The sequence below is a fragment of the Aythya fuligula genome, chromosome 6 (genome assembly GCF_009819795.1).
Source record: "Aythya fuligula isolate bAytFul2 chromosome 6, bAytFul2.pri, whole genome shotgun sequence".
Lineage (NCBI taxonomy): Eukaryota > Metazoa > Chordata > Aves > Anseriformes > Anatidae > Aythya > Aythya fuligula.
In genome coordinates, this window is record NC_045564.1 from 24,250,046 (window position 1) to 24,272,376 (window position 22,331).

General features: G+C 37.6%; 1 protein-coding gene across 6 annotated transcripts in view; it reads left to right on the forward strand.

The window, feature by feature from the left end:
- MYLK (myosin light chain kinase) overlaps window positions 1-22,331 on the forward strand; it is a 204,298-nt gene that overhangs the window by 95,583 nt on the left and 86,384 nt on the right. For 5 of the 6 annotated variants that reach the window (XM_032189767.1, XM_032189771.1, XM_032189765.1 and 2 more), the window contains 3 exons: window positions 826-1,029; window positions 2,174-2,308; window positions 7,754-7,906. In XM_032189767.1, the coding sequence (XP_032045658.1) occupies window positions 826-1,029; window positions 2,174-2,308; window positions 7,754-7,906 (492 nt within the window). The remainder of the gene's footprint in view (window positions 1-825; window positions 1,030-2,173; window positions 2,309-7,753; window positions 7,907-22,331) is intronic. The other variant, XM_032189769.1, reaches the window with a different exon arrangement.

The window sequence follows — 22,331 nt, forward strand, 5'->3', positions numbered from 1 at the left end:
TTATGTTGTTTCCACAGTAATCTGCTGTGGAAAAGGTCAGGTGAGGAACTGCAATCAGTCTCTATATATTTCCATTTGGGATTCTACTATTGCCCTTCATATTTGGTTGGTCCAGTGATGATCTGAGTGCTTCCTAACAGCTGTAATGAAAAAGTCAGAATTAAAATGGTGTTTAAGAGTTTTCTCCACAGTTTGGCCAGGCTTCAAACTCTTGAAAGAGTAATGAAGGCTGTATCTTGATGAATCCAGGAAGTATATTTAGAACGCTTCTTTTTTTTCCTTTTAATTACAATTTTAGTAGAAGATTATTTATAACTTTTTTTTTTTCTTAAAATTGCACTCTAAAATGCTCCTACAAGTGAGAGAGAAATTACTTTGTATGTCTCCAGCTTTCTCTTCTCTAGGTTGTGCAGTCCCAGAATGAACAACCACAGTAATTGTTTCAGTGGTAGGAACCGTGGATTGCGAAGTACTGATAAGTACTCAAAGAAAACAAATGAGTAGGATAGGAAGGAATGGCAGAAATATCTTTTTCTTCTCTAATATCACATGCATTTTTTTTGTGTGTGATTTGTTAGAGGAAGAATTTTCAGATAGAGGTGCTGTGGTTTTTCAGGTTACCAAGCATTTGTTATTTTAAAGCTGGACTGGCTGAAAGGTTTTGGAGGATCAGAAATATCAAAGTGTCTTTTGAAGACAGTGTATTACTGACTCATTAAGGTTTATATAATCATGTATGTGTAAATTATACCTAATTTATACTAAAGCAAATAATGGAATTACACTAATACCTGTCCATAAAAATTCAAAGACCTGATGGTTTAGTTTCAGGGAAACCAAAACCAAATGTGGAGTGGTTCAAAGAGGGTGCACCTATTAAAACTGGAGAAAATATCCAAATATATGAAGAAGATGGAGTTCATTGCCTACGGTTAAAGAAAGCCTGCTTGGGAGACAGTGGATCTTACAGCTGTGCAGCTTTCAACCCCAAAGGCCAGACTTCCACCAGCTGGTTGTTAACTGTCAAAAGTAAGTAAGCTAGTGTGAGCCCATCTGCACTTTGAAAACTGTGGCTGGTCTTTACTGTGTTGCTGAAGGGTGGTGACTAAAAAATTCCTGTTGGAATTTCTCAGTAAAGTTTAATTCTGATTCCTAGTTCTGACACTAATGTGGTGCGGGATAGCTGACAAGCCACTTTCTACATCAGTTTCCACTCTGACCTTTTGCTTTTGTTGTTTGTATAACTAAAACCCTCGCATCACATGCTTCGTACCCAGGGAGGTCTGTTCCCCATTGGAGTTTTCTATTAATGTTTGTATTTGATACAGTTTGCCAAAGATTTTGTTGTTGTTCTGCATGTAGTTCTCTTGGAGTTGCTTAGCATTTCTGCAGGACACTGCATATCTGAAATGTTTTGTGAGCACAAACTGATCCTGTGCAGTAGAGCAAGTAAGAAAAGTGAAGGAATGAGAATTGCATGCTGCCAAATTCAAGTATAGCTTCTAGTAACAAATTATTTTGAGTTTGAAGGCACTGTCTTACTGGTCTTACTGAAAGACTTTTTTTTTGCTTTTTAGTAAATCCTGTCCTCAGTTCTAAGCTTTTCACCTGGTTTTAGGTTTCTCTTGGAGCTATGATCATGTTTATGCAACATTTCTCTATTTTCTGTGCCTGAAGTTAAAGAAGGATACCCAAGATACTCTCACGTTCCATCTCATGAGACATCTGTAAACTGCATCCTTATTTCACCCTGTATCACTGCCAACCAAGGGAAACTTGGGAGAGGGACTGGGAGAACACAGACAAGCAGAGAGAAGAATTCTCCTTCTTTGCACTGAGCTCTCTGGCAATATGTTGCATACCCTTCTAGTGATTGGCTGCAACTGGTGAAATTTGGAGCAGAAAACTGCCACCTAAGAAACAGCTTGAAGGCTGGCAACGCCTGCTTTGTAGATTATGAAAGAACCCCTTATTTCTACCAGTTCATACTCAAAATGATATGTATTTCCCAATAAAACGTATCACTGTGGTTTTGATTTTTTTTTTTCTGGTTGTCACAGGATGAACCTATTAGCCCAGCCATGCCACCTAACCATACCTAGAAAAGTCACTAAGTGGTAAAGGTCATTTTGTCAATTTGGGCTAAAGGAACTATTTTCATTTTGGTTTTAAGGGCCTAAAGTTGAAGAGGTTGCTCCATGCTTTTCCAGTGTCTTGAAAGGATGCACTGTGAGTGAAGGGCAAGACTTTGTGCTGCAGTGCTGTGTAGGAGGCATACCTGTGCCTCAGATCACATGGCTTCTCAATGGTAAGGAACACCCTGGTCTGCAATACGTGCATGCACCCACTTACATTCACAGTCTCAAATGCCACTCTGATCAGTACATAGCATGGCTGTGAATACTGCACTCTAACTCACCATAATATAATACACTAGAACCTTTGAAGAAAATCAGTTTATATTCAGGTAGTGTGCAAGAAGGATAGTGGGATTTTGTGTGTGTGTGTGTGCTTTTTTTTTTTGTTTGTTTGTTTTGTTTTGTTTTGTTTTGTTTTTCTGCCTTACTGCAGTTTTCCATTATGTCCAGGAGGGGACTCTAGTGACAACATTGTATGCAGATGGTTTTCCTGGGTTTCGTTAAATGAAGTTTTCACCATGCTGCAACAAAATCTGTGTTGCTACTGTATGCTGAATCATATGCTACCCCCACTCCTTTGGTATGAGCCTCTGCTTAGAGAGTAGCAGGTTGGCACCATGATCCCACAGGAGAAATAAGTCCTAAGCAAAATATGTACCTTATCACCTTCTAGGGTTGGAAGGAAATCTATGCCGGATTCCACTCATCATTCAGCTGGGCAGATCATAAATGTTTTTAGCATCCATATGCCTAAAATAACAAAATCACAGTTTTTCTCATTGTTTGTCTACTAGGAAGATGTTCCTTGAGATCCAGTGCTGCACAGAAATGCCTGTAAAAAGTTGATTAAAAAAATTATACCTGATTTTTTATTTTATTTTATCAGGTTCTATAAGCTCCTCCCATGTTCTAATTAAACAATTGAACATGGATCTTCCTTAACAGTCCCTTCCTATATCAGAGTTGGACCCAAACTTCAGTATTTTGCTTAGATTTCAAATGATTTCAGAGATCCAAGAGACCACATGCTTTGACTAAGGTCTTTTTCAGTTTCGAGTCACATCTATTAAACACCAGACAGATTTATTCAGCTTAACCCTCAAGCACCTTTGTTATTCCTGAAGTGCAATGGATTTTTTTGCAGACTCCCCCAGACTATCTATCTTTGTGTGTGTGTGATTTAAGGACAAAGAGTAGCATGCTTTGCCATAAAGCTGTTTCCTCTAGGATTGTTTTAAAATGAATTATTTGTACACGATCTCTGGTTTTCTTAAGTTGTTCAGAGTCAATGGGATAACTCAAAAAGGTGGCAGGGCAAATGAACCATGACCTTGAGATCGGTATGTTCCCACAGCCTGGCCTGTTCTTCCCAATAGCTCCATGTCTAGAATAGAAAGGCCACTGCTTTATTTACAGCACAAAACATGTGAATGAAAGCTCAGACATACTCCCATTGGAAAGCATTTGTTTCTCTGAAGACTACTTTGCAGTTTCTGCTTTGCAGACTGGGGTAGAATCACTGTTGCAACTAAATAATTGTGTCTTGAAGCAAAGAGGGGACAACTCCTACCCATGAGGTCAACCTTTTCAGCTTCATGTTCCAAGGGTATTCCATGCCCTACGCAGTTCCCTTAGTTGCTGAATGATGTAGTTACACCTAGCTGTCATCCACATCACTCAGAGCATCTTCTTGTCTCAAATGACTTCAAAGTCTGTGTTACACTTTATCAGGAACAGAGATAACGTCTCCATTGATGTAACCATGCTATCCAGAAAGACATTGTCTCCTGAAAAAAATGTACCCTAGAGGTCAATAAACCACAAGTTTCTGTAGGCCTCCAGTATGCAGTGTGCTCGCCTGCCATTTTTCAGTATGTTTGTTCTACTTTGACCTTCCTCCTTTGAACTCAGCTGAGTCTGTCCCTATTCAGGTACAACCATGTTTTTATTGCATCCAAGCTTCTAACTGCAATTGTATTAGTATCAGAAGGAGGCATAAGCATGGTGGGGTTTTTGTTTTGTTTTGTTTTGTTTTTTCCAACTTCCAAACTCCAACTATTTTTTTTTTCAAATAGTTGGAATTTAAACCATTTATGGTTCTGTAGGTGAAAGCTAGCTCTGCTCTTAAATAAAAGGCAGTGATGATTCTGAGTAACAGTAGCACAACAAACTATCACAATAATATCACAATAATAAAAATTAGGGACATCATTATTTTAAAGACATAAATACACTTCTTTTATTAAAGACTCCTATATTACACCATTATATTTTAATGTTTTCCTGTCTTGCATCTGATTGTGATACATAACAGTTTGTATACCATTTTGATACAAACTTGAATGGATTATAAATGGTAGCTTAATGCTGCTAATTCCATATATGCTCCTAGGGCCAGTATTCTACCTAACGATCAAATTGGATATAGCAATCTCAATTTGAATGCAAACTTTTCCTTCCTGTCTACAAGATAGCTTGATACTACTAACCACTCATCTTTATATCCATAACCAAATAAAGGAGAAAAGTGTGGTTTTAAAAAAATAAAAAATAAAATGTTAGAATCTGCTGTTCATGCTTGGAATATAAATCCTCTTTGGTTCATAAGTGGTAGACAGCTGAAGAGAAAAATGTAGTCTGCCCAGAGCAACTGCACAACTGTTTGAAATATAACACTTTTTATATGGGACAGGATGTGTAGAGATCACAAGAAAATATCAAATGCAAATTGTCTTCCAAGTGTGACAGCAATAATGGATTTGTTTTTTGAAAGGACTAGTGAGAAAAATATGCATAGCTAAATGAAATAATGAGTGTAAAGTCTAAGTTTAGCAAATCATAAGAAAACAGGAGGGGAAAAAAAAAAAAAAAAAAGAGCCTAGGCTGGCAAGCGCTTGATACCAAGCTGCATGGCTGCATGTATGCTGCCCAGTTTGCCTCTGAGGTATCAACAGTACCTGAGAACTAAAAGATTTACAACAGCTCGTTACATGCAAGTACTACTTTATATACTGACTATTTTTACCAGTTGTGACTGCATGCAAATTTAAAATATTTTCCAAGCCATACATAGATTGACCTCTCTTTTTAGGGCAACCAAGCCAAAACAATAAATGATGTAAGTGGTGCATTGTCAGTAATTACTTCTTAGAATCTGTAAGGGCAAGGAGTTTCTTCCACATTCATCCAAGTTACACGTACAAGAGCCACTTGATTGGACTGTGGATTATTTTCTAGCTCCTACTCTTCTCTGCAGCTTTACCATCCTCAATTTATTTTTTATACTTTTCCAGGTCTGTTATAATGATTTAAATATTTTTTTCCAACTTTTTAAAGAGAGTTCTTTTGTCCTGATGCTCTAATTCTGCATATTAAATTAAATTTCCCCCTGAATCTTCACCAATTTACTTCACCAATTATTTTTTTTTTTTAATTCCCTGAAAGTAAACCTTTTTTGGTTTTGTTCTGGCCTCACCAAAATTTCAATTTCAATTTATTTTAGCTTCTTTAAATGCTTTATTGCTAACTTCTCTTTAATTTGTAAGGATAAGGCCCATTTCACTTTATTTCAAATATATCTTTTTTCTTATTTTTTTTCCAAAGTTAAATTGAACATCTTTCTGATGAATTTAAAAACAATATGATCACAACTTTAAGCAGAACAATTCTCTGAGTAGTGTTTTGTTTTAGGATAGCTTTATGATCTGTCCAGAAAGCTTTTAATAAATGGGCCAGGGGAAAATTTCCTTTCTTCTGGCATAGCATGCCAGCAGTAAGGTATTTTTTGTTATTGTTTCTACTGCCAAGCTGTCGTGAAGATTTGACTGTTCTGCCTCTAGAGAAGGCAACCTTTCACTACTGGGAGAGTTGTTTTTATTAGATCAAAATATTAGAACAATGGATATAACTTAGAATCTTGCTGTAGGTTATTCCTCAGAGCAGAAATATTTTCATTTTTTTGCTGGGGTCTAATGAAAAGGCAGAATAATGAATAACACTAAAAATATATATATAATATTGGTTTCATTGAGTGGGAGTGAGAAATGGGATGCCCTGACAATTTGCAATTTGAGGACATGGTAAAGGAGACCACATTTTCTTTTTCCACATAGAACATTTATCATATTCGTTTGTTTATTTATGACACACACACACACCAAAAAAAAAAAAAAAGTCCATGCAAAAATATGTCATTGGAATTAACAGTTACAACAGCCTGTGTAACTGAGTGAAAGGGATCTCAAAGGAACTAGCATTAAGAATATGTGATCTGTGATCTGCAAAGAAGGTGAAGTGAGTTTATTCTGAAATCAGAGTCTTCTGGGCAGTTGATTAAATGTTTGCCCCAGTTTTTCATGCTGTAGAAAATCTGCTAATTTAACAAACAGATAACTTTAAAGAGAAATAAGTGAATGAGATCATCTACCCAGACATTATACAGTATTTTTTCAAATATTAGATCATGTTGATTTGGATGCATCTATGCATTTCCAAATTGAACTTCATATGCAGAAAAATAGTGCATAGATAATAACTGTCTCCTGTTAACGTTGGAAATCAGAGATGAGAGAAAAATCTGTATCATCATTTAACTTATCCTGCTGATAGTGTGGAGATGTTTTTTTAGAATCCCCAGAGTTTTTTTCCCAAATGTTTTTAAATGACTTTGTCAATTAAATCAATTTTGATCATTCCTTTTGACCGTGATCTCCGAAGTGACAGATGTCCTTGATAAAGTCCTGCACAATTTCTCTGCAGTTTCACCCTTCTCTCAGATGACCCTAGTTTCTCTTCCAGCATGGTGTTTATGCAGATATCAGGCCCTCTTAAGCATTGCATACACTGGGAAAGCAACCAATGATGAGTCAGTAGTGGAAAATATTTAATATGGGGAAAACAGATTGCAGAAGCATTTGAGAAAGTAAGGCTGAGATTGATGATAGTTCCCGAAACAATAGCAAGGCAACTTAAACCAGTCTACACCAACATTTTAGCATGTTCCATACCAATTCAAGGAACCAGTTTCTTAAAATGAACTTCTTTAACAGTCGTGTCACTACAGACCAGACTGTACCTGTCTGCTAACAGACTATACATACTTTAGTGTAGATTGAGTGCCTGGTAAATCAGCCTCTTGGCTCCATCCTAGATTTTGCTGCCTCTCTTGGAATGTCTTCCACTGCAAAGTACTTAATTTAAGGGGCTTCAAGTTCTTCGTCATGCCCTTTTGTACATCTGGACAGTAATACCAGTATCTTTTTTTCAGGCAAAGTACTACTAGATGGAGGCAATGTCTAAGTAAACACACAAGACATATATTCTCTTATCTGTCTGAAAGAGAATCTCTTCAAAACACAGATAAAACAAGATAAACCTTCTTCCTCTTGTTGCTACTAAAGGTGGCATCCAATAAACCTAATGAATGGTGAGATTTGTCTGAAGACCATATTCTGCTTTGTGCTTGGGATGCTTCTGTTTGTAGTCACTAGAGAGCAGTGGCTGTGCATTCTAGTAGACTGACCACTGTTAGACATCCAAATTTCACTGAAAGCAAGAAGTGTTTTTGAAACATATGGCAGATGTATTAAGACAATTGTCTCCCTTTCTGTCTGCAGAACAGCCAATTCAGTATGCCCATTCCACTTTTGAAGATGGAGTTGCAAAACTGACTGTCCAAGATGCCTTACCAGAAGATGATGGCATTTATACCTGTCTGGCTGAAAACAACACAGGACGGGCATCATGCAGTGCTCAGGTCACTGTCAAAGGTGAATACTCAGCTTCATGTAATTATAGCGATGATATCTGCCACAATCATTTAAAACAAACAAACAAAGAGTATTAGATCATTAATGAAGGTGGTTGTAAATATATTCCATGTTTTTCTTAGCTCTTCTCTGCAGGGTTGGTTTTCTCTTCTTCGGAGATGTGTAAAACTTAAATGTTTAGGGACTGTGAAAAATAAAGTTATATGTATGTTGCAGGAAAAGGTATTCATGTTCTGATATTACCAAGAGCAGCTTAATGTGGTAGAGAGCAGTGAAGCTAAGGTCTGAAAGAAGTATGTCAGTGTAGGAAAGGACTGTCTCTGCTGAAAGAAAAGAGTGCAGTATTAGCAGTATCACCCATCAGGAAGAAAGTGCTGTGATGAGAAGGTAGCTGGCACCACTTTTGCTTGAACAGAGTTGTCTCAGAGAACAGGGCCAGGGACTTCAATTATGGCAGCAAATGTCACTGTTCAGCTACCAGGAGTTATGAGAGAGAAAGATAACTCTGAGGAGGTATGTGTTAGCTAATTGGAGGAAGCATATCTCCAAATGAGCAGAATTTTGGTAGTGTAAGTACCAGAAGAAGGACGTTGTGAGCAGTTGAGATGATCTGTCATCCCTGAAATCTAGGAGCATCTTCTTTGCAAATATCTATATTTCAATACCCTCAGTGTTGATTTGACATGTTTCATTTGTCTATGAATGACCTAATTCTGCACTATGATCTGGACAAACCCAATCTAAAACAACAGAGATCTCATCTTGTCAGAATCCCATGGATAAATTGAACAGTGAGAGGTAGTATCAATCAGCACTATTTTTATTATTCTTATAATCTCACATGGTATCAGGTTATACAGTTGTATTGTTTTATGGCAGCAGATGATCAGATTCCATCTCCCTCTATACTCAAGACTGTATTTAGTATTTGTCATCTGCATATTATTTTTTCCCCAAAGTTATAATAGTTTGCCACTGCCTGTCCAACAGACAAATGAGTGACAGCTGCCAAGGGAAGTATTCCATTTGTCTAGGACCAAATAATGCCTGCAGCAAATTAGTGCATGTATCTTAGTGGGAAATGTATCATGATGCCTGGGATCCCTGGATTTGTCTTGGTTTGCCATTGTTCTGTGGTGTTTGTCTTCAGCACTTCAGTGATATGCCTGCAACTATTCAGTCTATGTGAATCCACTTAAAACTCGAGGCAAGCTGAAAAATGAAAACAGAGTAATTGTGGTAAATCTACAACTTAATTTCTTGATTACAGAATTGGAAATGCAGTACCTACCCCACCTCCTCAAAAAAGGCATGAAGTAAGAAAACATCGACTTCAAATAAGCCTGAAACTATGTTCTCAAATACATTCTCAAAACCATCATTTATAATTTCTTTGATGCATTTCATCTGCATTAGCTAAGGGGCAACTGAGAGAACTGCACCTCAAGGGAGCAGTCTTTGACATGGGACCTGCTGATTCTTCACTGGGACACAGAATCAAAAAAGACAGCCCCTTTCTCACTAATAATTTCTGAGTTATTTTAGGGTTGGCATACAATGCTATTGTTGGACCACTTAGTGACCTAGCCTTTCCCTAGGTTTCTGTACTCTTCTGAGCTATTTCAGGCCATTTAGGCACTGTTGCACTGATTTGGATTCCTCTTATACTTTGGCTAGTCTGGGGCTCAAAAGCTGTAATGCTACAGTGACTCTACTATGGGGAGTTAGTTCCTCTGTTCTGCATCCTGTTCTGTTTTCTGTGAGTCATGGAGTGTGGAGGGACAAAGAGGAGCAGAATTAAGAACATGCGTGACAGGCATGTGTTTAAAGCTTTTACAGCCTTAGCTGTGCTCTCCACTTCCTCCCTAAAAGTCATTATGTCCTTATTGCCGTGAGGATTAGAGTAACTTTCCCTAACACTCAGATCAATGTGGATTTCCCTGACAGAAATAGTACCAAATTTAAAATCGTGATTTCCAAATCTCTTATCTGTTCATATATTTCCATCAGATCCTCTAGCAAACACTTACTGGTTTTAGGCTTCTTTGAGACCCTGAATGCTGCAGCTAAGGCTTCTCTAAACGCCTGGCTTTTGCAGGCAGATTACAGCAGGAAATCCGTGTACATGGAGGAAGAGAGAAAACTTCATAAATCCTCTCCTGACCAGACACTGATTAGTGGGAAAAAGTCTGTACAAGCTGTTTCTGAATTGTAACTCACCTCTTCTCTTTTGTCTCCCAGATGATTTAAGGTTTTCAGGTTTTATGAAGTGTTCAGTTTGTTCATTCATAGCTAGAGCAATATTTTCCTTTTGTACCTGAAATGTAATTTGTATTTAATCCAAGACAGAATTAATCTTCTTGACATATTATCAATATCAGACCAATGTCAGAAATCAGCTTCTTTCCAAATCATCACTCTTGGCTTGTTATTTATAATTGTCTTTTCCTTCCTTATTACTAAGCAAGATAAATTCTGCCTTGTGGCCAGCAACCTCAGTCCTTCCTTGGTTTTGTATGAAAAAAGCTGAAGACATTTAGCCATTTGTAGGAGGCTTTGGCATCTTGTTGGAAAAATCCCACACTTCTTATGGATGGTGCATTAAGAAATGTATTGGTCTTAAAAATTAAACAAATTCAAACTAATCATTCTTGTGAAGATCACTTAAACAAAGGCAGGCTGACTAAAGGGACACTAGGTAGTCTCTGAAGAAAGTAAGTTAATCAAGGTGAAGCTAATTCTGGTCTTGTGAAAGGCTAAGTAGACTAAATTGAATCCTGACAGTTGTCTTCTCTGTGATGGTGGTTTCTTAAAGCTGAAATGCAGGACAGAGATGAGCTCCAGAGAATGAGCAGCACTTTTTTTTTGAAAAAGCAGCCTAGAAAATATCTTCACCATCAGAATGTTTTCTAACTGAATTCTCCAGTGAGAAGCGTGCACTGGATGAAATGCTAGATTAATTAGTCTAATGCAAGAAATCCTGAAAGGTGAGAAACAGTCCAGATTACTCAAACATTGTGACAGACATCCCTGTTCCCACAAGAGTATCATTTGTCACTCTGAAAATATTAGATTTTTTTCTTCACTCAGACTTATACATCATTTTCCATTCACAGCAAAATCAAAGTTTGAGAAGCTTTGGGGCTGATGTGCAAGTTTTTCTGTAAGCTTTTAACTGCTGTATGAGTGACTGAGTTCTTGCTGTTGTTGTAAATTTTAAATGTTCAGGTTACCTGAAATGTATTTTCAGTGATTATATACTGATGGTTATCATAGACACTGAGGTTGAATATTAATATTATTCAGCTTTTTGTCAAAGTCTTTGACCTTTTAAACTATTTTTTTAATTAATAGAAAAATGTGCCAAGGAGAGGTTAATTGACTTGGCTGTACATATAATGAGTCGGTTAGAGTGCTTTGCTGTAGCTGTGGCAGTTGAAGTATATGGACAAGATGACAAGTGGTAATAACTGGTATAGTTGGAATTAAGGCCAACTCCGAGGCACAGCAACCATTCTTCAGGTCTGTCTCATACCTCAGATAAGCCTTCTGATATGTAATTGTCTCTGTCAGTTAACTATTCACTGACAAGGAACCATAAGTAAGACCTACCTGTAGCAAAGATGTGTCAAAAGGATATTTAACCACCTGACATCCACACCAATTCCTGGGTGTGCTACACAAGATTACAAAGGTGAGGGAGAGCAGGAAGAGGGATGGGACAAATGATGGGATCAATCTATAATTGTGCTGTACAAAATTAATACTGTGTGTAGGAAGCTTTTTTTCCTTTGCAAACAGAGTGTGCATGTAAGAGAGGCAGTTATTTAATTTTTCCAGTGTATCAAGCTGGAGTGCTTGTTACATGAGGGCTGACTACCAGGAGAATGTCCTTCTATCTTACAGTTCTGCCCAGCTATAGATGACAAACAAAACATCTGACCTACTGCAGCTCTTCTTTCATCATGTGGACTTCTTGAGCCTCCTCATGCCAGGCAGAAACAGCATTGATTTTAAGAAGGAGTGTGCAAAGCCTGGCTAGCGATAGCAGTAGCACATGCTTAGAGCTAGGATAGTCTGCTGGGCTCTGTTGCTCTGCAGCCTCCCAGAACTGTTTTGCTGATGCTGCTCTTTTGTATATTGCTTTCTTCAACAGAGGCCTAATGCTGCCTCCCTCAGTGAGCAAACACTACTCAGCAAATGCTGCTGCTTCTGCTCATTGGCTCTTGACCTCATTTCTTCTTCTGTGCCAGCACTGCACTTTCCAGGTTTCACACCTGTTCCTCTTTCTCCCCAACCACTTTCAGTTCACAGGGTTTTTTTGTTATTTTTTTTAGTGCAGCCTCCCCAGCATAAATATCTATGTAGGGAAGCTAGTAGCCCTTGTAATCCGATTACTGTAGTCATTCATTGATCATTGGACAAGCAGATTAGAGTCACCTGAAAGCCTGTCAGAGTCCCTGCTCTAGTAACCAGTTTATCTGAGCACTGAAGGGAGATGTTATCTGGAAAACCGCTTTATTTTGTTCCTGTCACTTTTCTGTCTGGTGTGAGTGGGACTGTAAAATATAAGCAGGTTGAAGAAAGGCTTTCAGGTAGGAGTCTTTTCTTCCACTCATTAGAGACATTGTCTTTAGGTCATGGGTTATTTTCCTTTCTATCTCAGAATGACCTCTCACAGATAGTTATCTTCTAAAGAAGGTAATCACTGCAATAAGCAACCTCTCTTTGAATCCTTAATTGAGAGGATACAGCTTTCTTTCTCAAATATTTCTGCCTAAATTAAGTGAAGTGTGTTGTCTTACTTGCTGAGAGTGATGAAATAATTGTGACAGTTTTTCAAAGCCAATATTTATTTGAAAATAATTTGCTGTATCTGAAGTGTAACATAAATATAAAGAACTATAGAAGACTTTCCAAAATTCAAGAGTCTAGTCTTGTTAAATGTCCAGAAGGTATTCCAGACCAGTAGCCTGGTGGAATTGCTTGGCTATGGAAGAACTGGTTTAGAGCACTAAGTGAAAGCAAGATTTTTTTGTTACTACATTGAAAAGTCAGAGGTAAGCTGTTGTAAGCAGAGTTAATATTAGCTATCAAAGAAACTGTTCCAGTACTTTCAAGAGTGTCCTAAAGTTCTTGGTACAGTACTCTACGTGGGTCAGTAACAGCTGTAATCCTTGTAAGACTGAGCTGCTTTTTTTTTTAATAAATTGCCTTTTTTCAGCACCTCAAGACCAAACATGAAGCACAATGCCGGCTAGAGACCAAAAATGAGGGACAAAAGCAAAACATGTGTGGAAGTTTTTAATGATATAGGATTTGTGCCATCAATATAAACAAAGATCTCTAAAGACAGCTTCTTGATATAAACCATTTCCAGAAAAAGCGGAACCAAATTTGGATGCAAATGAGGGATGAGTGATTGCAGAATGAGCAAAAGTTAAATGGCAGGAATTGTAATAATTTTTTTTTTATAAACAAAGAACAAAGCTGACAGAAAAAAAATAATAATAATTTCAAAAGAAAAACAACAAGAAGAAAGCCCCCTACATCTGATGGTGTTCTGAATTGTGAACATTTAAGTATTGTATGCCAGAATGACAGAAAACAGATGGTTTTGTTAACAGTCTTAGGAATGGCCCTATGTTGGTCCAAGGGTAAACTCCCAATTTGGATTGCCAAATTCTATGATGTTCCAGCTTTAACTGAAGAGTGGAAGTCATCAAAAAACATATAAATCCTGTTAACTGAATATACACCTGAGTAACTTTGAAAGCATGGATATGATCTTACCCCAGAGAATGTTTCTAAAAGCAGCTGATATGGATTAGTTAGTGGGAATTCAGTCAGGCATCAAATTATCTTATTGAATTAGGCTGACTGTAAAACCTTACAGAAATCATTGTTGCGTTTCTTCAGTTTAGTCTTAAAAACTCATCAATGTGTTCTTTAAGCATCTTACTGGGTTACAGTATAGATTCTAGTATTAGTATTCTAGGTTATTATGGACACCAAAACTGAAAACAAAACTCCTCTGAGTGAACTGACCAAACAAGAATCTCATGAATTACATTTTCATTTGCATTTCTTTCATAGTGCTACTAATTTTCTGAAGGAAAACTAAACAGAACAACAACAACAAAATAATAATATTATTTGTCCTTAGCCTTTTCTCCCAGATGAAAACATGAAGAGGGTAAGGTTTTTTTCCTATGTGCCAAGTCCAACCCAGCTGTTGGCAGGGCACTTCCACTAGGCATAAATGCTTGTATGCTGCTTAGACCCATCTTACCTTCTGCCCTGTCTCAGCCAAAGACAAGTACTGACCCTGGAGAGCAGATGTCATGAAACTACACTGTTGTGGACAGATAGTAGTGAGAAGTATCCCATCCTTGTCCTACTACAAGAATGTCATTTCTTACTGAGTCAAGAAGAATTAGCAGAAAGCCTCTCCCTACAAATACAGGTCCCCATGCTGTATATTAGCAGGTCCTGCCTTGTCTTCAATAATTTTGCAAGTCTATGCAGTTCTCTTGCCTGAAAAGGCAGAATTGTCCACATAACAGAAGCAGCATAACAGGGTTTGTAGTGTGAACATTTGGGTTGCAAAACGTACCTATCTAGGCATATATACCACTCTAACACCTGTTTTCACACTTCTTTGTAAAATGTAATTTTGTCAAATAATGATACTTTTAGAGGTATAAGGTTTTGATTTTAGAAATTGGAAAAATGTTTGGTACAGAGAAGCTAAAGCACTTTAACACAGGTTACTGTGTAAGTCCTAATGAACAAGTCATTCCTTTGAAGTAGAGGAAAGGAACGGAGCTTCTTTTTAGTTGGACCTTGCCTCAACTACAATTCCACGGACACACTTTGCCTTTTTTTCAGGATAATGTCTTAGTCTTCTGTTTTGTTTAGTTTTCCAATATGAATTCATCAAGAAGAGACAACTGACCACAAACAAAGCCATGCTACAACAGCTCTGTTGCTAGAGTGAATTGACCTGGGGAGGGAAGGGCTAATGGGGCTTTAACTCTTTGTTAGTGCCATCCTCAGGGACACTTGCACTTTATGTGACTTGTTCCTGTTGTGCTTCCATTCCATTTCTGCTCACACAGAGCCCGTGCTTTTTCTAATGATCAAAATGGTATCTCAGCACTTCAATATGCATTGCAGTTAAGTTAAATTCTACCTGTGTGGCCAAAGAGAAATTGACACTGGACATGCAAAGGTGAAATTCTGCCTAGCTGGATGCATGTTTTCACTACAGGGCTAACCTGGGTTGATCACGCGTATACAAATCACCTTTTCTGCAGTTCTCCTTGTCAGACTGGTATAATTACGTTTGCAGCAATGCTGTATTAGTGCAGATATTGGAGTGAATTTCTAGTGGACTAGCTAATGTTGGGGAGTTTATTAGCAGAAGGCCAGCTGAGCTGCTGTATAAATGCATTTGGTAGATGCACACACTCTCAGGCCTTCCATGGAGTTGCTGTCTGTGGCAGTGACAAAAGAGCAGCAATCACTTGACGTAAATAACTCACAAACATTAGTCATTAGTAAGGCAGATGGTTCTGAAGGCAAAAGCAAACAGCTCTTTGACTGCAAAAACTTCCAGTGAGACTGTCACTGCAGATTTGGTCTGCTGACTTTGAAGTGCTCTGCAGTGAACACAGCTGGCTGCTTTGTAGTCCTCAGCAGAATAAATGGAGATTTTTGACCACGTTTCTCACAAATAATGGGTCTTACTGGTATTGTCAGCCTTTTGATAGTAGAATTTCTAGGGTGACGTCTCTTTCAAATGCTGTGGGCTGCAGAAGAAACTGAATAGACAAAGCAGAGGTTAAAATGCTGAAGACCTGCTGACATCCCATACAGAGAGAAAGACTCAAAGAAGAAAGAATGTACACAGAGCTGCAGGAGAGGCTGGATGACTATCCTGCAGTGCTGCAGTAAAATAAATAGATTGCCAGGCTGGATAAAGTGGAACTCAGCTTCCTTTATATATCCCTAACCACCCTGGCTAATATAGGCTTAGGGCATTGTTAGTCTAGGGTTAATAATATTTCTGTGCAATGCGTGCAGTGCATAGCACCCAGTCTGTAACTACAAAGCATCCCCCAAGGATATTTAAACCTTCCATGTACAAAGCCCATTTATAACTGCAGAAATAGATGTTGGGACTTAGATATGTGAAAAACACTGCTAGGTCATTAAATGTCTAGTTCTCATGACCAAAGTCTGCAAAATGGCATACCAACCTGTGATCTTTAATAAAGGAGAAATGTCCCTGCATGTCTCAAGTGTATAGAGGTCTCATTTTTATTTTTTTTTATGCCAGTATAAGCCAAGTTTGCGATTCTTGGAAATCTTGCAGAGCATATTTTTACCCTATCACTTCAAGGCTGAGACAAATGAGATGAGTGTCCTAATATCCATTTTCTGCCTTGTTAAAAAAAAAAAAAAAAGTATTTTTTGGAGATGTTAGCATTGTTAACATGAGATCTGGTAACAGCTGGATTTATTTACACTGAGAATATTTGGAGATTTGGAGAGGTGAAACTCTTTTCAAAATGACTAATTCATCTGGCCAGGCTGCTTTACAGCTCTGTCTGTATGAATATGCATGAATCTGAGTTTTTCTTTGAAAGATTTTAGTGAAATCTGCTGCTTCTCTCTCTGAGCTCACTCACGTGGAGAGCTCTTTGAGTTAAGCATTCCCCTCAGCTCAGTTGACATATTAGCCTCTGAGCCAAAATGATATTTAAACACCATAAATGGTAAATGTTGCTGAGGCAGTCCTTTTGCACGGCTCACGCTAGGCATTATTTGGCAGTTAACCATGTGATTCTGGCAAACAGATTCCTTGAGTATAATTAAATCTCTCATAAGACTAAACAGCGTGTTTGCAGTGTTCTGAACATAATGCAGCAAACTTTCTATTCTTTGTGTGTCCCTGACCTGTAACCAGTTGTAACCCTGATCCTCTGCAGCTGAGTTATTGCATTGATGGTGTATATGTTCAGGGCCGTAGCTGACCCTGCTCGAGCAGGGGGTTGGGCTAGACAGTCTCCAGAGATCCCTTCCGTCCTCTACTTTTCTGTTATTCTGTGCAGTGTAAAGCATGCTGAAGTCCTGATATTTCAACAGGAGATGTCAGCATTCTGCAGCTCATATTAATAAGTCTTCAGTACCTCTGGGCAGGCAAACAAGCAACAAAATTTCTTAGGATAGACGATGTTCATAAATTGTTAACTGTTTTAGCTAGAGGCCATGGAGAACCCAAATTCAGTCTTTGGAAATCTTGAAGTTTGTGTCCTTATCTGGACTTTCTGCTTCACTCTAGCTTCAATAGCAAATCCAGGAATTAAAACGCCATAGTGAGGCTACTGACTCATTTTTTTCCTTCTGTGTGTATAAATTTATCTTTTACCTTAGTAAGTAAATAGTTGGTTGTTACTTGCAGGTATATGTGTATGGTACAACTGATTCGTAGCGAACTAACTTCAGAGCAGCATGAATATTCCACTGACTTTTTCTTTTATGTATACACCTTCAACACAATAACCCACCTCTGCTTATCATTCTACAGTACAAATGTTTAAAGTTCTGTTCAAGCACCAAGTTCTGATTCACTAGGTCTAGGTTTTTAAAAATTCAAGTGTATTTTGGCTCAGGCCCATGGCTAACATTAATATTAGTCTTGCAGTAATTTCCTGTCTGCAGATATGTGGAGGTTAAATTGATGCAAATTATTTTTGAAATTGTGGTTTAAGAAAAGACAAAGAATAGAAAAGCATATTTTTCACCTTAAAGTTCTATTAATAAAGTTATAAATAAATATCTGATATTGTATCTGTAGAGGGATTAATTTACTATTGATTGCACAAACACAGGAGAGCAGTATAAGAAATGAATGGAAAGTTTTGCATGTGAGGCAATGTATCTCTTTACCATTGCCTTCCAAATATGCTGAGAATCTGTCTTTTTTTTTTTTTTTAAAGAAAAAAAAAAAAAAGAAAGGAAAAAGGAAAGAAAATAACTGGAAGGGTCTGAATTCTCCTTAATCTCTGTGGATTTAATGCACTAAGTATTTTTTCTTTTTTCTCTAAACACAGATTCAAATGCTTATTAGAGTGTCTTTCTAATAAAAAATGAACCCTTAGGGGTAAGGCAATACTGTGGGAAAAGCCTATATTACACTTGCTTTGTAGAAAAACATATGTGGGTATATAAGGTAGTCTTTAAATGCCTTGCTAACTATTTCTGGTCTTCCATGCTAAGAACCAAGCTCTTTTGAGTGGCAGATGTGGAGTGTCTTGTTTGTTTCCCACTGAGCTGTGCATCTTATTACTTGACATTTTCCAACATTCATGCATATTAAAAACCAAGGAAAGGCAAAAAAACATAGGAAACATATAAGTAGGATCATTGTGGTGGCCTTTTAAATCTATCATCTTCTGTAATGCCTTATCAAATGCTTGTTGAAATGACAAGACACTGCAGCTCTTCAGAGACTGCCCCAGCTGGGCTTATGCATTATGCCAGACCACAGCTCTGTGCAAAGAGCTGTTAGACTTCTTGAGCTCGTAATTTTAGTGGAGCCTTTGAGAATTCAATGCTCTATAATCAGGCTTTGAGAAAATCACAGTATTTTTTGTATTATCTTGCCTGATTTGACCTGCGTGAAACCAATAGTTGTGCTTAAAAATTGTGACTTTTTATAAGCTACTGCAAAATAAACTAGTCGCAATCTGAAAACAAGGTATTGAGATGTATCTGTTATTTATCAAGCCCATGCTATCTAGTGCTTTCTGGTGTTTCTCACAAATTGCTTTGGCGTGATCCGCATAGGGTGAACTCCCTGCAGCAGCAGAAGCTGACTGGGGAAAGGAAGAGGAAAAAGACAATTAACTACTCAGGGTAGAAATTTTTGTGGTCACTATGATGGTATTGCTATGTGTTAACTCTTATATTCCTTGTTTTCATTCTTAGAGGTAAACCTACTCCTAATTAGAAGCAATAAGAAGTAAGAGTGGTGGGGGAGATGCTAAATGGCTGTAGGTGCTTAGAGCGCATTAGCATAATAGGAAGAGATCGGATCTCCTCTATTTCACATCCAGTTAATTAAGCTTGAGGGTGGGCAGGCATATAGCAAAGTCATGCTCTCAATGCCAATGTCAGACAATTTTCTTTAGGTTCTGGATTTTCTTTCTGGTGCCATGCATCACATGTCTGCAGTTTTGGCTGCAAAAATATGCCCACAGTATTGTAAAAGAGGATGTGCTCTTCTTTGGTTTGTTGTTGTTTTGTTTTTTTGTTTGTTTGTTTCAGTCAGAAACATAGTGGCTAGCAGTACCTGAATTTGGAGTAGTAATGGTGCTTTCTTCTTTCTTTTCCTCCTTGTCTGGGATCTGCAGCCAGATGAACATTGTCTGCAGCTCAGTGAATGAGTAGTGTCTCTCTTTTCCCAAGTACCCTCCAAAATCAATTTGATTTCTATTTTTCCAAATGATCTGTAAAATTTAAGAAAAGCTTACATACATTGAAAAAACTATGAAAATGTACACCAGTGCTACCTCATGGTAAAACTGAAATGTTAAAGCCATTGTCAGAGGAGCACTGAGTCACTGCATGCTGCTATGTAATAAATTATCAACTAAAAGTATTTACAAGCCTCAGAATTTGAAGATAGTTAAGATTCAGACCTTTTAATTTGCCCTTTGCGTGATTACATCTGAGAAAATGCAGTGATTTTAGACTAAGACTAAACAAAACTAAATAACTTATCTAAAACTAACTCTGGTGTTTTGTGTAAAACATCTGCTAGAAACTCAAGTTGTCAGTAAATCAGTTGGTTTATATTGTTTGTTTGTTTTGTTGTTGTTGTTATTGTTTTTCCTAAATCTAGAAGTTTACAATATCAGATCTTAAGGAAGAATTGTTACATGAAATGAGCCCCTGTGCTTTCTTAATGAGCAAATAGTGTTTAGGGACTAGAATTTAAATATTTTTAATTGTTGCTACCTGGTGAAAAAATAGTAGACAATTTTGGTGATATTCTGCCTAAATGATTTGTTAGAATAAACATAGGCTACTGACCAACATATACTATTGAACAACAGTAGCATAAAATCAGATATCCTATTAAATAAAAAATAATTAAAAAATAACATATATATATTTAAAAAAACAAAAAAAACAAACATGTAGGGGTAGAATGCTTCTGAAGAAAGTCTGTTCAAGTTGCCATGGAGTCAGTCCTTTTAGTCATGTATTTATTCTGTCCTGAATGCCACACATTTGAAAAGGAATACAGGTTGCCTTAGCCATGACCAAGCATCTAATTTCCCATATGATGCTGACTTGGGTGTAATTTATAACTTCTTAGATATTTTTGAGCTTTTAGATGCAGGAGATTACATATCTGTTGCTGAAGAAATGCCTTCACTGTTCCAATGCTCCAAAGAATATCAGCAATAGAAAGGGAACTATTTTTATTCCTGCTCTGTAACAGGTATTGAGAAATCATGTAGTACTTAAAGGACTGGACTAAATCTAACAGTGTACAAGTTTGCAAAGGTAGGAATGTCTTCAGAAAGGTTATGATACAATAAAGTTGCTTTTGTTTCCGTCCCTGAGGTGATCCTCAGGTTTTCAGTATTTCAGACTTAATAATCAATCTTAATGTTCCTCTGTGTAATTATATTCAGTTTCCCCTGAAACTTATAATGAAATAAGACTGCCATCTCTTTTTCACCTTATATGGACTTCTGCTTCCCCTGACAGGTCTGTTTCTGTTTAAGGTACAAAGCAATTTTCTGCAATGCATTGAAGTAGTGAAGGAATATGTGCTAATATTGCTTAGTCCAGTAGTTGTAAGTAGCAGTTTCCCTGAGTAAACAGTACGAAACTTAGGAATATGATGAACCACGATGGTTTATTAGTGCAGATGGGTTTGACCCAACTTCACACGTGTTTTCTGTACAGTATCAGTATCCACAAGCAGGTACTATAGAATGCACTGAGACTGATGAACATGGTTTAAAATCAAGCTTTTCAGACTACAAAGTCCATAACACCAAGCTCTGAGTGAGTCTCAGTCAGGTCCCATATTTCCATTCTCACATGCATCAATGTCTTGCTGCTCAGTGCCAGGAAAAGATCAACGTAAGCCAGAAGGACAAGATTTTGGCTAGAAAAACCTTTGCTAGAGAGGAGGAAAAACTTCCTCTCCAGGCAGCTTCCAAATTTACATAGAGCTCAAATAGCCCTGGGAGAAGCTTAACTTTTGGCCTCCAGGAAGTTCAGTGGACTTGTTCAGTTAGGTGCTTTCAGCTTCTTATTGTAGGAATATCTGTTTTTTTCCAGTCTGGCACTTTGTGTTACTGTAATACTGTTTAGGATGATCTTGATATACCTTTGAAAATGTTGAGGGTAGAAATAAGCAAAATGAAGTTATTTTCATGTATGGACAGAAACTCGGGTTGGCATTTTAGAGGTAAGACGTAAGAAGTCTGAACTCAAGCTAAACAAAACAAAAAGTGTATCCAAGTGACCGATAAATATTTATGACTTCCTACATTTGGTCATGATCACTACTTTGTCTCCAGAAGTGTCTTAGCTCAGGTTTTTAGAGCAGAAGTATCTTTCCTGGTCTAGTGGACCATATAGGACACAGTTAAGTGACCTCGCATCACTGTCTCTTAATACAAGGTGGAGAAAAACATTGCAGGTACTGGAAATGTATCACAGCTAGATTTTATTTTTAAGGGTCACTAGTTAACTCCAGCACTAGTCACTTGATTATATAGCCTCAAGAAAAAGAAAAAAAAGCCCCAATCCAACAATTTGTTTCATGCTGTGTGTTTATAACTTCAGATTTCAGACTTTCCCATCATCAATCAGTTGGCTAAGTGTAACGCACAAGAGGAGTATGCTAAACTTTTCAGCTATTCTCAGATCCATTTGACATTGACCATCTAACAGACTAACTGGTTTCTAGTTTCAGACAGTGGCAAATCCTATATTTGTGTGAGTTTAAATTTTTAACTACTCAATGACAGTAGCAGCTTGTTACTTATTTTAAGATTTTTATGTGAAGCTAGCACTGGTTAAAGGTATTGATTTGTTGTTTACAAGTTATTGTTCTTTGTTTTTTTTTCTTTTTGTACCTGGGCATGTGTACTTCTGGGAAATGACTGCAAACTTCTTTGTGATATTCAATCATATGTGTTAATAATGACTTAGGAAGGTCTCTGCAGGAAAGACAGTTCTATTCTGATTTCCTCTCTTCCTGCTTGGAGCATTGGCAGAGAAAACAGCTGTATTGGCGTGGCTTCAGTGACGTTGCCTTGTGAGAACTGAAACAAGACCACTCAGTTCAAACCAGTTTGAACCTAACATCAAAGCTTGTAATGAA